This window comes from Anomaloglossus baeobatrachus, chromosome 3 (genome assembly GCF_048569485.1).
Source record: "Anomaloglossus baeobatrachus isolate aAnoBae1 chromosome 3, aAnoBae1.hap1, whole genome shotgun sequence".
Classification (NCBI taxonomy): domain Eukaryota; kingdom Metazoa; phylum Chordata; class Amphibia; order Anura; family Aromobatidae; genus Anomaloglossus; species Anomaloglossus baeobatrachus.
In genome coordinates this window covers 689,384,474-689,399,751 of record NC_134355.1, presented here as the reverse complement: position 1 = coordinate 689,399,751, position 15,278 = coordinate 689,384,474, and the positions used below count along the sequence as shown (strand labels likewise).

The 15,278-nt window shown below is 56.4% G+C and overlaps 1 protein-coding gene across 2 annotated transcripts in view; it reads left to right on the top strand.

Annotated features, from left to right (window-relative positions):
- The window catches only part of SELENOI (selenoprotein I), a 24,085-nt gene extending 9,398 nt beyond the window's left edge, over nt 1-14,687 (top strand). Inside the window, exons 2-10 of one of the 2 annotated variants that reach the window (XM_075341315.1) lie at nt 6,603-6,671; nt 6,776-6,884; nt 7,015-7,089; nt 7,723-7,985; nt 8,684-8,792; nt 9,058-9,106; nt 9,371-9,551; nt 9,630-9,812; nt 10,795-14,687. In XM_075341315.1, coding sequence (XP_075197430.1) covers nt 6,603-6,671; nt 6,776-6,884; nt 7,015-7,089; nt 7,723-7,985; nt 8,684-8,792; nt 9,058-9,106; nt 9,371-9,551; nt 9,630-9,812; nt 10,795-10,908 — 1,152 coding nt within the window. In that variant the 3' untranslated portion in view covers nt 10,909-14,687. The remainder of the gene's footprint in view (nt 1-6,602; nt 6,672-6,775; nt 6,885-7,014; nt 7,090-7,722; nt 7,986-8,683; nt 8,793-9,057; nt 9,107-9,370; nt 9,552-9,629; nt 9,813-10,794) is intronic. The other variant, XM_075341316.1, reaches the window with a different exon arrangement.
- The last annotated feature ends 591 nt before the right edge of the window (nt 14,688-15,278 follow it).

Here is a 15,278-nt window from a genome sequence, read left to right as displayed (position 1 = left end):
CGGTGTTGTCGGTGTGTCCGGAGTGTGACGCTCCTCTGCTCTCTTCCCCTGTGTTGCGCTCGGTGTTGTCGGTGTGTCCGGAGTGTGACGCTCCTCTGCTCTCTTCCCCTGTGTTGCGCTCGGTGTTGTCGGTGTGTCCGGAGTGTGACGCTCCTCTGCTCTCTTCCCCTGTGTTGCGCTCGGTGTTGTCGGTGTGTCCGGAGTGTGACGCTCCTCTGCTCTCTTCCCCTGTGTTGCGCTCGGTGTTGTCGGTGTGTCCGGGGGGTGACGCTCCTCTGCTCTCTTCCCCTGTGTTGCGCTCGGTGTTGTCGGTGTGTCCGGAGTGTGACGCTCCTCTGCTCTCTTCCTCTGTGTTGCGCTCAGTGTTGTCGGTGTGTCCAGGGTGTGACGCTCTTCTGCTCTCTTCCCCTGTGTTGCGCTCATTGTTGTCGGTGTGACGCTCCTCTGCTCTCTTCCTCTGTGTTGCGCTCAGTGTGTCCGGGATGTGGCGCTCCTCTGCTCTCTTCCCCTGTGTTGCGCTCGGTGTTGTCGGTGTGTCCTGGGTGTGACGCTCCTCTGCTCTCTTCCCCTGTGTTGCGCTCGGTGTTGTCGGTGTGTCCGGGGTGTGACGCTCCTCTGCTCTCTTCCTCTGTGTTGCGCTCGGTGTTGTCGGTGTGTCCGGAGTGTGACGCTCCTCTGCTCTCTTCCCTTGTGTTGCGCTCAGTGTGTCCGGGATGTGACGCTCCTCTGCTCTCTTCCTCTGTGTTGCGCTCAGTGTTGTTGGTGTGTCCGGGATGTGGCGCTCCTCTGCTCTCTTCCCCTGTGTTGCGCTCAGTGTTGTTGGTGTGTCCGGGATGTGGCGCTCCTCTGCTCTCTTCCCCTGTGTTGCGCTCGGTGTTGTCGGTGTGTCCTGGGTGTGACGCTCCTCTGCTCTCTTCCCCTGTGTTGCGCTCAGTGTTGTCGGTGTGTCCGGGATGTGGCGCTCCTCTGCTCTCCTCCCCTGTGTTGCGCTCAGTGTTGTCGGTGTGTCCAGGGTGTGACGCTCTTCTGCTCTCTTCCCCTGTGTTGCGCTCAGTGTTGTCGGTGTGTCCAGGGTGTGACGCTCTTCTGCTCTCTTCCCCTGTGTTGCGCTCATTGTTGTCGGTGTGTCCGGGGTGTGACGCTCCTCTGCTCTCTTCCTCTGTGTTGCGCTCAGTGTGTCCGGGATGTGGCGCTCCTCTGCTCTCTTCCCCTGTGTTGCGCTCGGTGTTGTCGGTGTGTCCTGGGTGTGACGCTCCTCTGCTCTCTTCCCCTGTGTTGCGCTCGGTGTTGTCGGTGTGTCCGGGATGTGGCGCTCCTCTGCTCTCTTCCCCTGTGTTGCGCTCGGTGTTGTCGGTGTGTCCGGGATGTGACGCTCCTCTGCTCTCTTCCCCTGTGTTGCGCTCGGTGTTGTCGGTGTGTCCGGAGTGTGACGCTCCTCTGCTCTCTTCCCCTGTGTTGCGCTCGGTGTTGTCGGTGTGTCCGGGGGGGTGTCGCTCCTCTGCTCTCTTCCCCTGTGTTGCGCTCGGTGTTGTCGGTGTGTCCTGGGTGTGACGCTCCTCTGCTCTCTTCCCCTGTGTTGCGCTCAGTGTGTCCGGGATGTGACGCTCCTCTGCTCTCTTCCTCTGTGTTGCGCTCAGTGTTGTTGGTGTGTCCGGGATGTGGCGCTCCTCTGCTCTCTTCCCCTGTGTTGCGCTCGGTGTTGTCGGTGTGTCCTGGGTGTGACGCTCCTCTGCTTTCTTCCCCTGTGTTGCGCTCGGTGTTGTTGGTGTGTCCGGGATGTGGCGCTCCTCTGCTCTCTTCCCCTATGTTGCGCTCAGTGTTGTTGGTGTGTCCAGGGTGTGACGCTCTTCTGCTCTCTTCCCCTGTGTTGCGCTCAGTGTTGTCGGTGTGTCCAGGGTGTGACGCTCTTCTGCTCTCTTCCCCTGTGTTGCGCTCATTGTTGTCGGTGTATCCGGGGTGTGACGCTCCTCTGCTCTCTTCCTCTGTGTTGCGCTCGGTGTTGTCGGTGTGTCCGGGATGTGGCGCTCCTCTGCTCTCTTCCCCTGTGTTGCGCTCGGTGTTGTTGGTGTGTCCGGGATGTGGCGCTCCTCTGCTCTCTTCCTCTGTGTTGCGCTCGGTGTTGTCGGTGTGTCCTGGATGTGACGCTCCTCTGCTCTCTTCCCCTGTGTTGCGCTCGGTGTTGTCGGTGTGTCCGGGGGGGTGTCGCTCCTCTGCTCTCTTCCCCTGTGTTGCGCTCAGTGTTGTCGGTGTGTCCAGGGTGTGACGCTCTTCTGCTCTCTTCCCCTGTGTTGCGCTCATTGTTGTCGGTGTGTCCGGGGTGTGACGCTCCTCTGCTCTCTTCCTCTGTATTGCGCTCAGTGTGTCCGGGATGTGGCGCTCCTCTGCTCTCTTCCCCTGTGTTGCGCTCGGTGTTGTCGGTGTGTCCTGGGTGTGACGCTCCTCTGCTCTCTTCCCCTGTGTTGCGCTCGGTGTTGTCGGTGTGTCCGGGGTGCGACGCTCCTCTGCTCTCTTCCCCTGTGTTGCGCTCAGTGTGTCCGGGATGTGACGCTCCTCTGCTCTCTTGCCCTGTGTTGCGCTCAGTGTGTCCTGGATGTGACGCTCCTCTGCTCTCTTCCCCTGTGTTGCGCTCGGTGTTGTCGGTGTGTCCGGGGTGTGTTGCTCCTCTGCTCTCTTCCCCTGTGTTGCGCTCGGTGTTGTTGGTGTGGCCGGGATGTGACGCTCCTCTGCTCTCTTCCCCTGTGTTGCGCTCGGTGTTGTTGGTGTGGCCGGGATGTGACGCTCCTCTGCTCTCTTCCCCTGTGTTGCGCTCGGTGTTGTCGGTGTAGCCGGGATGTGACGCTCCTCTGCTCTCTTCCCCTGTGTTGCGCTCGGTGTTGTTGGTGTGTCCGGGGTGTGTTGCTCCTCTGCTCTCTTCCCCTGTGTTGCGCTCGGTGTTGTCGGTGTGTCCGGGGTGTGTTGCTCCTCTGCTCTCTTCCCCTGTGTTGCGCTCGGTGTTGTTGGTGTGTCCGGGGTGTGACGCTCCTCTGCTCTCTTCCCCTGTGTTGCGCTCGGTGTTGTCGGTGTGTCCGGGGTGTGTTGCTCCTCTGCTCTCTTCCCCTGTGTTGCGCTCGGTTTTGTCGGTGTGTCCTGGGTGTGATGCTCCTCTGCTCTCTTCCCCTGTGTTGCGCTCGGTTTTGTCGGTGTGTCCAGGGTGTGACGCTCCTCTGCTCTCTTCCCCTGTGTTGCGCTCGGTTTTGTCGGTGTGTCCGGAGTGTGACGCTCCTCTGCTCTCTTCCCCTGTGTTGCGCTCGGTGTTGTCGGTGTGTCCGGAGTGTGACGCTCCTCTGCTCTCTTCCCCTGTGTTGCGCTCGGTGTTGTCGGTGTGTCCGGGGTGTGACGCTCCTCTGCTCTCTTCCTCTGTGTTGCGCTCGGTGTTGTCGGTGTGTCCGGAGTGTGACGCTCCTCTGCTCTCTTCCCCTGTGTTGCGCTCAGTGTGTCCGGGATGTGACGCTCCTCTGCTCTCTTCCTCTGTGTTGCGCTCAGTGTGTCCGGGATGTGGCGCTCCTCTGCTCTCTTCCCCTGTGTTGCGCTCAGTGTTGTTGGTGTGTCCGGGATGTGGCGCTCCTCTGCTCTCTTCCCCTGTGTTGCGCTCGGTGTTGTCGGTGTGTCCTGGGTGTGACGCTCCTCTGCTCTCTTCCCCTGTGTTGCGCTCAGTGTTGTCGGTGTGTCCGGGATGTGGCGCTCCTCTGCTCTCCTCCCCTGTGTTGCGCTCAGTGTTGTCGGTGTGTCCAGGGTGTGACGCTCTTCTGCTCTCTTCCCCTGTGTTGCGCTCAGTGTTGTCGGTGTGTCCAGGGTGTGACGCTCTTCTGCTCTCTTCCCCTGTGTTGCGCTCATTGTTGTCGGTGTGTCCGGGGTGTGACGCTCCTCTGCTCTCTTCCTCTGTGTTGCGCTCAGTGTGTCCGGGATGTGGCGCTCCTCTGCTCTCTTCCCCTGTGTTGCGCTCGGTGTTGTCGGTGTGTCCTGGGTGTGACGCTCCTCTGCTCTCTTCCCCTGTGTTGCGCTCGGTGTTGTCGGTGTGTCCGGGGTGTGACGCTCCTCTGCTCTCTTCCTCTGTGTTGCGCTCGGTGTTGTCGGTGTGTCCGGAGTGTGACGCTCCTCTGCTCTCTTCCCCTGTGTTGCGCTCAGTGTGTCCGGGATGTGACGCTCCTCTGCTCTCTTCCTCTGTGTTGCGCTCAGTGTTGTTGGTGTGTCTGGGATGTGGCGCTCCTCTGCTCTCTTCCCCTGTGTTGCGCTCGGTGTTGTCGGTGTGTCCTGGGTGTGACGCTCCTCTGCTCTCTTCCCCTGTGTTGCGCTCAGTGTTGTCGGTGTGTCCGGGATGTGGCGCTCCTCTGCTCTCCTCCCCTGTGTTGCGCTCAGTGTTGTCGGTGTGTCCAGGGTGTGACGCTCTTCTGCTCTCTTCCCCTGTGTTGCGCTCAGTGTTGTCGGTGTGTCCGGGGTGTGACGCTCCTCTGCTCTCTTCCTCTGTGTTGCGCTCAGTGTGTCCGGGATGTGGCGCTCCTCTGCTCTCTTCCCCTGTATTGCGCTCGGTGTTGTCGGTGTGTCCTGGGTGTGACGCTCCTCTGCTCTCTTCCCCTGTGTTGCGCTCGGTGTTGTCGGTGTGTCCGGGATGTGGCGCTCCTCTGCTCTCTTCCCCTGTGTTGCGCTCGGTGTTGTCGGTGTGTCCGGGATGTGGCGCTCCTCTGCTCTCTTCCCCTGTGTTGCGCTCGGTGTTGTCGGTGTGTCCGGGATGTGACGCTCCTCTGCTCTCTTCCCCTGTGTTGCGCTCGGTGTTGTCGGTGTGTCCGGAGTGTGACGCTCCTCTGCTCTCTTCCCCTGTGTTGCGCTCGGTGTTGTCGGTGTGTCCGGGGTGTGACGCTCCTCTGCTCTCTTCCCCTGTGTTGCGCTCAGTGTGTCCGGGATGTGACGCTCCTCTGCTCTTTTCCCCTGTGTTGCGCTCAGTGTTGTTGGTGTGTCCGGGATGTGGCGCTCCTCTGCTTTCTTCCCCTGTGTTGCGCTCGGTGTTGTTGGTGTGTCCGGGATGTGGCGCTCCTCTGCTCTCTTCCCCTATGTTGCGCTCAGTGTTGTCGGTGTGTCCAGGGTGTGACGCTCTTCTGCTCTCTTCCCCTGTGTTGCGCTCGGTGTTGTCGGTGTGTCCGGGATGTGGCGCTCCTCTGCTCTCTTCCCCTGTGTTGCGCTCGGTGTTGTCGGTGTGTCCTGGATGTGACGCTCCTCTGCTCTCTTCCCCTGTGTTGCGCTCGGTGTTGTCGGTGTGTCCTGGGTGCGACGCTCCTCTGCTCTCTTCCCCTGTGTTGCGCTCAGTGTGTCCTGGATGTGACGCTCCTCTGCTCTCTTCCCCTGTGTTGCGCTCAGTGTGTCCTGGATGTGACGCTCCTCTGCTCTCTTCCCCTGTGTTGCGCTCGGTGTTGTCGGTGTGTCCGGAGTGTGACACTCCTCTGCTCTCTTCCCCTGTGTTGCGCTCAGTCTGTCCGGGATGTGGCGCTCCTCTGCTCTCTTCCCCTGTGTTGCGCTCGGTGTTGTTGGTGTGTCCGGGGTGTGTTGCTCCTCTGCTCTCTTCCCCTGTGTTGCGCTCGGTGTTGTTGGTGTGTCCGGAGTGTGACGCTCCTCTGCTCTCTTCCCCTGTGTTGCGCTCGGTGTTGTTGGTGTGTCCGGGGTGTGACGCTCCTCTGCTCTCTTCCCCTGTGTTGCGCTCGGTGTTGTTGGTGTGTCCGGGGTGTGACGCTCCTCTGCTCTCTTCCCCTGTGTTGCGCTCGGTGTTGTTGGTGTGTCCGAGGTGTGACGCTCTTCTGCTCTCTTCCCCTGTGTTGCGCTCAGTGTGTCCTGGATGTGACGCTCCTCTGCTCTCTTCCCCTGTGTTGCGCTCGGTGTTGTCGGTGTGTCCGGAGTGTGACACTCCTCTGCTCTCTTCCCCTGTGTTGCGCTCAGTCTGTCCGGGATGTGGCGCTCCTCTGCTCTCTTCCCCTGTGTTGCGCTCGGTGTTGTTGGTGTGTCCGGAGTGTGACGCTCCTCTGCTCTCTTCCCCTGTGTTGCGCTCGGTGTTGTTGGTGTGTCCGGGGTGTGACGCTCCTCTGCTCTCTTCCCCTGTGTTGCGCTCGGTGTTGTTGGTGTGTCCGGGGTGTGACGCTCCTCTGCTCTCTTCCCCTGTGTTGCGCTCGGTGTTGTTGGTGTGTTCGGGGTGTGACACTCCTCTGCTCTCTTCCCCTGTGTTGCGCTCGGTGTTGTCGGTGTGTCCGGAGTGTGACGCTCCTCTGCTCTCTTCCCCTGTGTTGCGCTCGGTGTTGTCGGTGTGGCCGGAGTGTGACGCTCCTCTGCTCTCTTCCGCTGTGTTGCGCTCGGTGTTGTCGGTGTGGCCGGAGTGTGACGCTCCTCTGCTCTCTTCCCCTTTGTTGCGCTCGGTGTTGTCGGTGTGGCCGGAGTGTGACGCTCCTCTGCTCTCTTCCCCTGTGTTGCGCTTGGTGTTGTCGGTGTGGCCGGAGTGTGACGCTCCTCTGCTCTCTTCCCCTGTGTTGCGCTCGGTGTTGTCGGTGTGGCCGGAGTGTGACGCTCCTCTGTTCTTCCCCTTGCAGTACAGTGCGGTGGACACCAACCCCCTGTCCCTCTACGTCATGCACCCGTTCTGGAACTCCATAGTAAAGGTGAGTGACCGTTCCGCCAGCATCTGGTTGTTGGGAGCGGCCGGTCCTATGTCCTGCGGTGACGGCTTCTCCTGGGTCTGTGGCGCTCACCTCTGTCTCTTCAGTTTTTCCCCAGGTGGTTGGCGCCAAATCTGATCACATTTAGCGGTTTCTTGCTGCTCGTCTTCAATTTCTTCATGATGGCGTATTTTGACCCGGATTTCTACGCCTCAGGTCGGTGGACGCCGTCTCACCCCGGATATTTTTCTGTTGCCCTGTAAATGGGGTAGAGATATGCCCACACTAAAAGATAAAAATGTCTCCCCATATGCTCTCTGTCCTCACCTGTGTCCTTGTCGTGCAGCCGCGGGTCATGAACACGTGCCCAGCTGGGTGTGGATCGTAGCCGGTCTGCTGAACTTCACCGCCTACACCCTGGGTGAGTCCGCAACGCTGCGTGGTGTCTCTGACTCTATCCTCTGTCCCCGAGCCAGCTCCGGTCACTGTGAAGGCGGCGACCCGAGCCTGCTCCTGTCGCTGTGACGGCGGCGACCCGAGCCTGCTCCTGTCGCTGTGACGGCGGCGACCCGAGCCTGCTCCTGTCGCTGTGACGGCGGCGACCCGAGCCTGCTCCTGTCGCTGTGACGGCGGTGACCGTGGTACGGTGTCCATGGGAGGCATTATTCTGGCTTCCATCAGCCTCCTAAATTGCTTGGTGCCAATGAGCTGCCTGATTTATTTCCCCCATCATGGCCATCTAGGTGCTCGAGCGGATTTCCCACTCAAAAAGATCCTTGGGTTCCAATCACAGACCCCTTGGACCCCCCCACCCCCACCCCCCTTTTTGACAAATGGATTCTGCAGAAAGGCGTCTGACTAGAGGGGAGGTCGGGCCTATTCTCAGGATAGGGGGGTCTCGGGAGCTTTTTCCTAATATCAGTACATTATCCCCTTCCCTACAATTAGACTGTAACTTATGAATCTGGGAAAACCATATTAAGGGGCTACCCCATACAGCTCGGGCTGGTCGGGGGGCTCGGCAGTGATGGTGTCATTATTCTTCCCCTTACAGACGGTGTGGACGGTAAGCAGGCGCGCAGGACTAACTCCAGCACTCCGCTGGGGGAGCTGTTTGACCACGGCCTGGACAGCTGGGCCTGCATATACTTCGTGGTGACCGTATACTCCATTTTCGGACGCGGGGAGACGGGGGTCAGCGTCATGGTCCTCTACATCCTCCTGTGGGTGGTGCTGTTCTCCTTCATCCTGTCCCACTGGGAAAAATACAACACTGGAATCCTGTTTCTGCCCTGGGGGTACGACCTGAGCCAGGTGGTAAGTGTGCCCAGGCTGTGCGGTGCGAATGGTAGAACAGCATACACAACAGGGGGTGTAATATGTGGGATAGTGGCTACTGGGTGCATGCGCATCGTGGGGGTCAGCGGCAGTTGGGGTGGTGCATGTGCATCATGAGATCAGCAGCAGTGGGGCGATGCATGCACATCGTGTGGGTCAGCGGCAGCCTAGCGCTGCATATACATAATGAGGCATCTGCAGTAGATGTGCCCATCGTGGGGGGGATCCTGCGTCAGCCGGGCGCCGCGTGTCCATCGTGGGGGGGGGGACCTGCGTCAGCCGAGTGCCGCGTGTCCATTGTGGTGGGGGCTACGTCAGCCGGGCGCCGCGTATCCATCGTGGGGAGGGGCCTGAGTCAGCCGTGCGCGGCGTGTCCATCGTGGGGGGGGGGGACCTGCGTCAGCTGGGCATGGCATGTCCATCGTGTGGGGGGCCTGCGTCAGCCGGCGGCGCGTGTCCATCGTGGGGCGGGGGGGGGGCCTGCGTCATCCGGGTACCGCTTGTCCATCATGGGGAGGGGGGGGGGGGGGAGTCCTGCGGCAGCTGGACGCCGCGTGTCCATCATGGGGGGGAGGGGGGCCTGTGTGTGCATGCGCATCAAGGAGGGGTCCATTCCGCACCAAAACCTCCCCACCTCCCCACCATCCCGCACTGATGGCTTCACTATTCTCTTGCAGACCATCTCCGGAGTGTACCTGGTAACGGCCGTGGTCGGGGTTGAGGCCTGGTATAAACCTGCCTTCTACACCATTCTATACAGAGACCTCTTTACGACGATGATTGTGGGTAAGACCCCTCATGTTCAGGGCGTCGCGCTCACTTTCTGGTTTTTCTGTTGTTTTTCCACACTTTTATTTTGTATTTGCCATTGTTCACACCTGACCATGCTATCAGCTTTGATGCAGAGATGGAAATGGCAAATATGGAGGCAGCTTCTGCCCCGTAACTAGTGAGCAGTTTTTCTAGCAGCCGCGCCCCCCCCCCCCCCCCCGCTGTTTGTTGCCGCCGTCTTGTCCCGTTCCCGCTCAGCACCGCCATCTTTGTTTTGCAGGTTGCGCGCTGACCGTGACCCTTCCTATGAGTCTGTACAATGTTTACAAGTAAGTGTTGGGTCATTGGACCATCGCCCTACTGTCTGGTGTCTCCTTAGGCCTAGGATCTTACAGGGGATGACTTGCCGATTGCTGGGGGTCTGACTGCGGGGGTCCACCGTTCCCGAGTATGCGGCTCTGACCTGTGCCCTTAGCATGCGCTCCACCTCATGTAATGGCTGCTGGAGAAGGGACTAGCCCTCCTAGGAGCCACTGGCCAATATTGGGTTATGTTTCCTCGGATGGTCTTCACCTTTATTTCTCGTTGGGCAGGGGATATCGGAACAACACTCTGAAGCACGCGACGCTGTACGAGTTCATGCTGCCGCTCATCTCCCCCGTGCTGCTCTTCATCCTGTCCACGCTGTGGGTATTCGCCTCGCCCTCTCACATCCTCGACTCTCACCCCCGGCTCTTCTACTTCATGGTGGGCACCACCTTTGCTAACATCACGGTAAGTGTCTCCGCGCTCTTGCTTGTCTGCCTCCATCTTCCTCCCGCTCATTGTTCCCCCTCGTGTCCCCCCTCCCAGTGCCAGCTGATCGTGTGTCAGATGAGTAACACCCGGTGCCAACCTCTCAGCTGGCTCCTCGTCCCCCTGACGCTGGTGGTGCTCGTGGTGGTCTCTGGGTACTCTCAGGATACGGAGGCGCTCCTGCTCGTGGTTTTGACGGCGCTGGTGACCATCGCACATCTACACTACGGAGTGACAGTGGTGAGTAGCGGTTGCTCCCGTGACCGGGGGCCACATCCCAAAAGTTAGGTCTTCAGCTCAGGCCACCAAGTGATTGGGCCCTCGGGGCAGCTCTTACACTTTGGTGGACGTTGGAGATGAACTTGGGCATGGACCAGGGAGCTGCGGCCGCAGTGCGGGGCGGGAATGAACTGCCGCCGGGTGCCTCAACTGCCGCCGGGTGCCTCAACTGCCGCCGGGTGCCTCAACTGCCGCCGGGTGCCTCAACTGCCGCCGGGTGCCTCAACTGCCGCCGGGTGCCTCAACTGCCGCCGGGTGCCTCAACTGCCGCCGGGTGCCTCAACTGCCGCCGGGTGCCTCAACTGCCGCCGGGTGCCTCAACTGCCGCCGGGTGCCTCAACTGCCGCCGGGTGCCTCAACTGCCGCCGGGTGCCTCAACTGCCGCCGGGTGCCTCAACTGCCGCCGGGTGCCTCAACTGCCGCCGGGTGCCTCAACTGCCGCCGGGTGCCTCAACTGCCGCCGGGTGCCTCAACTGCCGCCGGGTGCCTCAACTGCCGCCGGGTGCCTCAACTGCCGCCGGGTGCCTCAACTGCCGCCGGGTGCCTCAACTGCCGCCGGGTGCCTCAACTGCCGCCGGGTGCCTCAACTGCCGCCGGGTGCCTCAACTGCCGCCGGGTGCCTCAACTGCCGCCGGGTGCCTCAACTGCCGCCGGGTGCCTCAACTGCCGCCGGGTGCCTCAACTGCCGCCGGGTGCCTCAACTGCCGCCGGGTGCCTCATCCGCAAACTGAGGACAGAAGAAGCATCTGATCATGGTGGAAGTGTTCGGGATCGAGGGAACTCTTCTTTTACCAGTATTGGTGCCCCTCATTAGTTAGTGGGTGTGGAAATTTTTGCAAATACAATTCTTTTGGGGGTATAAAATCGTGACACAACCCTCTGTGAATAACTACGGCCCCATCTCGGAATCGCTGATCCCCTTTTTTCTGTTTCGCGCTCGCAGGTGAACCAGTTGAGTAAACACTTCAACATTTACCCGTTCTCCCTGAAGAAGCCGAGTGCGGACTGACTAGAGGAGGAGGAGAAGATCGGCCTGCAGTCTGCGGAGGTCCTGTAAGACGGATCAGCACCTTCCGCCAACCTTGTCCATCACCACCCAGGAAAACCGCTGCCGCAGATCTGGTGGAGGGGGAACTTACAAGACTACTGTCCAGAATGATAGACCAACTGAATGTCCCCCTCCCCGGACCTGCCTGACATCGTCATCCCCCCCCCCCCCCCCACAATATTGAACCCTGTGCTGCCCGGCACATGAAGCGTTACTGGAGATTTCGCGGGCGCAGCACAAGCCCCTGATGAAGCAGCACTGACCAGGACCACACGCGCGTCTCGCGGAGCTCACACAGACCCCTCCGGCTGCTCTATTTTTATTTTTTAATCATTAATTTTGTTTTATTGACTTGCGTTAACGGTAACTTTTTATTTTCTCGTAGTGGTCATGTGATATTGCCTCATCCAATCGCTGCACTGCGTCCGTCGTACAATGTGTCCGGCGTCTCCTCTACAGTTTCTTTAAATTCCTCATCCCCCCCCCCCCAGCGCTAGGTACTGTGCGTCCTCGTAAATGTGAAGTTCTGCAATCCCTAGATCTGCTTGTTGTCAGTGAATGGAAGCTTGTGTAGATTCAGAGCTGATCTTGCCGATGGGCTCGTACCAGCGGTGGCGGCTGTGTGCTGGCCTTTACCATTGGATTCGTATTGGCAGTGGGGACTGGGCGCTCGCCTTGCCGATGGCCTCGTACCGGCGGTGGGGACTGGGCACTGGCCTTGCCGATGGCCTCGTACCGGCGGTGGGGACTGGGCACTGGCCTTGCCGATGGCCTCGTACCGGCGGTGGGGACTGGGCACTGGCCTTGCCGATGGCCTCGTACCGGCGGTGGGGACTGGGCACTGGCCTTGCCGATGGCCTCGTACCGGCGGTGGGGACTGGGCACTGGCCTTGCCGATGGCCTCGTACCGGCGGTGGGGACTGGGCACTGGCCTTGCCGATGGCCTCGTACCGGCGGTGGGGACTGGGCACTGGCCTTGCCGATGGCCTCGTACCGGCGGTGGGGACTGGGCACTGGCCTTGCCGATGGCCTCGTACCGGCGGTGGGGACTGGGCACTGGCTTTGCTGATGGGTTTGTACCGGCGGTGGGGACTGGGCACTGGCCTTGCTGATGGGCTCGTACCGGCGTTGGGTGCTTTCCTTGCCGATGGGCTCGTACCGGCGCTGGCCTTGCCAATGGGCTCATACCGGTGGTGGGCGCTGGCCTTGCCGATGGGCTCGTACCGGTGTTGGGCACTGGGTGCTGGCCTTGCCAATGGGTTTGTACCGGCGGTGGGGACTGTGTTCTAGAGGCTAAACACGGCAGTGCACCGGATACTGTGACAAGAATTTCCTGTCACTGACAGCAAGCGGAGATCTCAAGGCAAAATTAAAAGCTGAAACGCACTGGAAAGCTGTAACACTTCACATTATACGATTAGGCTTTATGATCAGGCGCCCCCAACCCACCCCCTTGCATCACTTCCCATGGGGAGAGAGGAGTCCCTGTTTTCAGGACCGTTTACTACTGATGTCTGAAGCCTCCGGGATTCCTCCTCTGCCCCCGAGTCCTCATCAGATGGAGTGTTTACTGGTGTTTGACGTCTTCCATGTGAGCGTATTTCTAGAAAAGCTGCAGATGGAGTCACTGAAGCTCCTCCCCCTTAACTGCGGTGAGCACATGGACCATCCATCCCACAGCTGGTTGCATCACTGGAGGGGGGGGGGGGTTCTGTCTCATTACTCAGGTCCTAAGCTCAAGGGTAGGAGCCACAGGACACCACCGGGCAGCCCCCACCTTTATTAATCAGATTCTTGAAATACGTCTTAAACTGGTTACAAGAAATCCACCATGTCGTCCGCAGATCGGGGGATGGCCGCCGTCCCCTCCCTCTCATCCCTGCGTCTGGTGCTAACTTTTTCTATTGGTTTCCCCGTTTTTGGTGGTGGGAAAAGACTTGCATGCCGATTTTCTTTAGTGGTCTTTTTCTTTGTTTTATTTTTTTTATATCTGAAACCTTCTTTCCCGTGCTTGAATGAAGAGTGTATCTAAAGCCGTCTGTTTCCCGATGGACAGGGTACACTTGGAGGTCCCAAGTGCGCGGCCAAGTGGTATCACGTGTAACGGTGTCGTCATAATGTCGCTCGGTGATTTTTGTTTAGGGGGTTGGATTCTGATTTACACCATGAGACGTTATTGCCAATTTGTTTTTTTTATTTCCATTTCTTCAGACTTCACGTTGAAGCCGCTTATTTTATTATTTTTATTTAATCGTGAACAAATGTACTTTTTTATTTTGAGGGGGGGGGGGAAGACGACCGTCTGTTCTTGCCATCAGAGTTAATATTTAAATCACTGTGGTACATAATTGTAGAAGATTTTATGGTTTACTTCATCATCTTCAGTCTCAAAGCTAAAATCCTCAGCGATCAAAAAGCTAAAATCCTCAGCAATCAGAAAGCTAAAATCCTCGGCGATCAAAAAGCTAAAATCCTCGGCGATCAAAAAGCTTTCATCCACCACTGTCAGGAAGCTAAAATCCTCGACTGTCAGGAAGCTAAAATCCCCAGTGATCAGAAAGCTAAAATCCTCGGCGATTAAAAAGCTTAAATCCACCACTGTCAGGATGCTAAAATCCCCGGCAATCAGAATGCTAAAATCCCTAGCAATCAAGAAGCTAAAATCCTCGACTGTCAGGATGCAAAAATTCTCATCAGTCAGGAAGCTAAAATTCTAGACTGTCAGGATACTAAAATCCTCGGCAGTCTGGAAGCTAAAATCCCCGGCGATCAGATCACAGGGAATGTTCCAGCTATACATTTTCCCTGCAGTGGCCACTACAGGAGAATAGCAGTATTGCACCAATATGCATTGAAATTAGTAACTTGTGAGTCCTACAGAAATGGACAACTAACACCTTAATAAGACTGTGAAATTTGGAGCCATAAAATCAGAATAGAAAGGTTATTAGAAGGTAAATTATAGGAATTTGATGGCTGATGTGTCCTTCCTCCCCCCCCGACCTCATTGTCTAGTACCAGGAACATTGGCTTCGGCTTTCTATGACTGGAAGAATAATCTGAATCTGCTCTCACTTGTATGTGCTTTTTTAGTTTTTTTTTTGGGGTTTTTTTTTTTTTTTTTTTTTTTTTTTTTTTTTTTTTTTTTTTGCAGCTAACCCTAAATCCATGTGTACCCGCTGCAAAGCCAGACTGAGAAGTATTTAAGTATTTTAGGTTTTGAAAAATCAAGGTCAAATGTGAATTTTTATTTTATATTTTTTTTTTTTTTTTTTTTTTAATTTGTGAAAAACTTCTGTAAATATTTGAATGATACAAGTTCTGACTTTCTACTGATGTAATGGTGTTTTTGTTTTTTGGTTTTTTTTTTTTTTTTTTTCTACAGCTTTTAGTTTTCTGGGATCTGACCAAAATGTTTGGGATTTTTTTTTTTTTTACCCGAAAATGTTGCAATTATCCCAGATGGAAAAAACTTTTATTTTTTTGTTTAAAAGGAGAAAAAAAAATTTAAATGTAAAACCTCAGCTCGGCCTTAAGCATGAAGTGGAATGGACTGTATGCGGGTCGGGACCAATCCATCCATCATCGCTCGCTCCCGTGTGCTGCATCCGATGTGCCATATGTGTCTGTGCGAATGTCCATGGTGTCATTAATAGTTGGTTTTTCTTTTAGAATTTTTCTTTTTATTTATTTATCCGGTCATTTACAATCTTGAACCTGTGTAGGACACTAGAGGGGCCAACGCCTCTGTAACCACAAAACTGAAAATAAAAATCTAAGGGTTTCCATCCTTGTGTTGTCTCTGGTGTTGGAACAGGTTTGGGTTTTTTTTCTCCCCCATTTAATCCCGTTTTTTTCCCCTCTGTTCTTTGGTGCATTATTTGGTAAATGAATGGTGTCAAAACTAAAATTTATCCCATGAAAAATATACCCTTGTGTCACTATGGGGATAATAGAAAAAAATACAAAATTACTTACTGGTAATTCGATTTTTAATAGAAAAAAAATACAAAATTACTTACCGGTAATTCGTTTTTTGTTTTGTTTTGTTTTTCCCCTTGAGTCCATGAAGGTACCACAAAAGTGGATCAGCCCTTCAAGGACTTGAAAACTACAGGATAAAAAACACATTACTGGTAAGTTATTTCACATTTTTCCAGCACCCATGATCATATCACGAGAGAATTACAGAGAATAGACATCCTTGGAGAGGGACTACAGCCTACTGAACCCTTCTCCCAAAATTGAGGTCAGAAAACGACAGATCCGACTTAGTGTTTGTAGAAAGTAAAGGGCAAAAACCACGTAGCCAGCTGCCTTACAGATCTATTCGATGGAGACCTCCGATCTTTCTGCCCCCAAGAGGATGCCATTGCCCT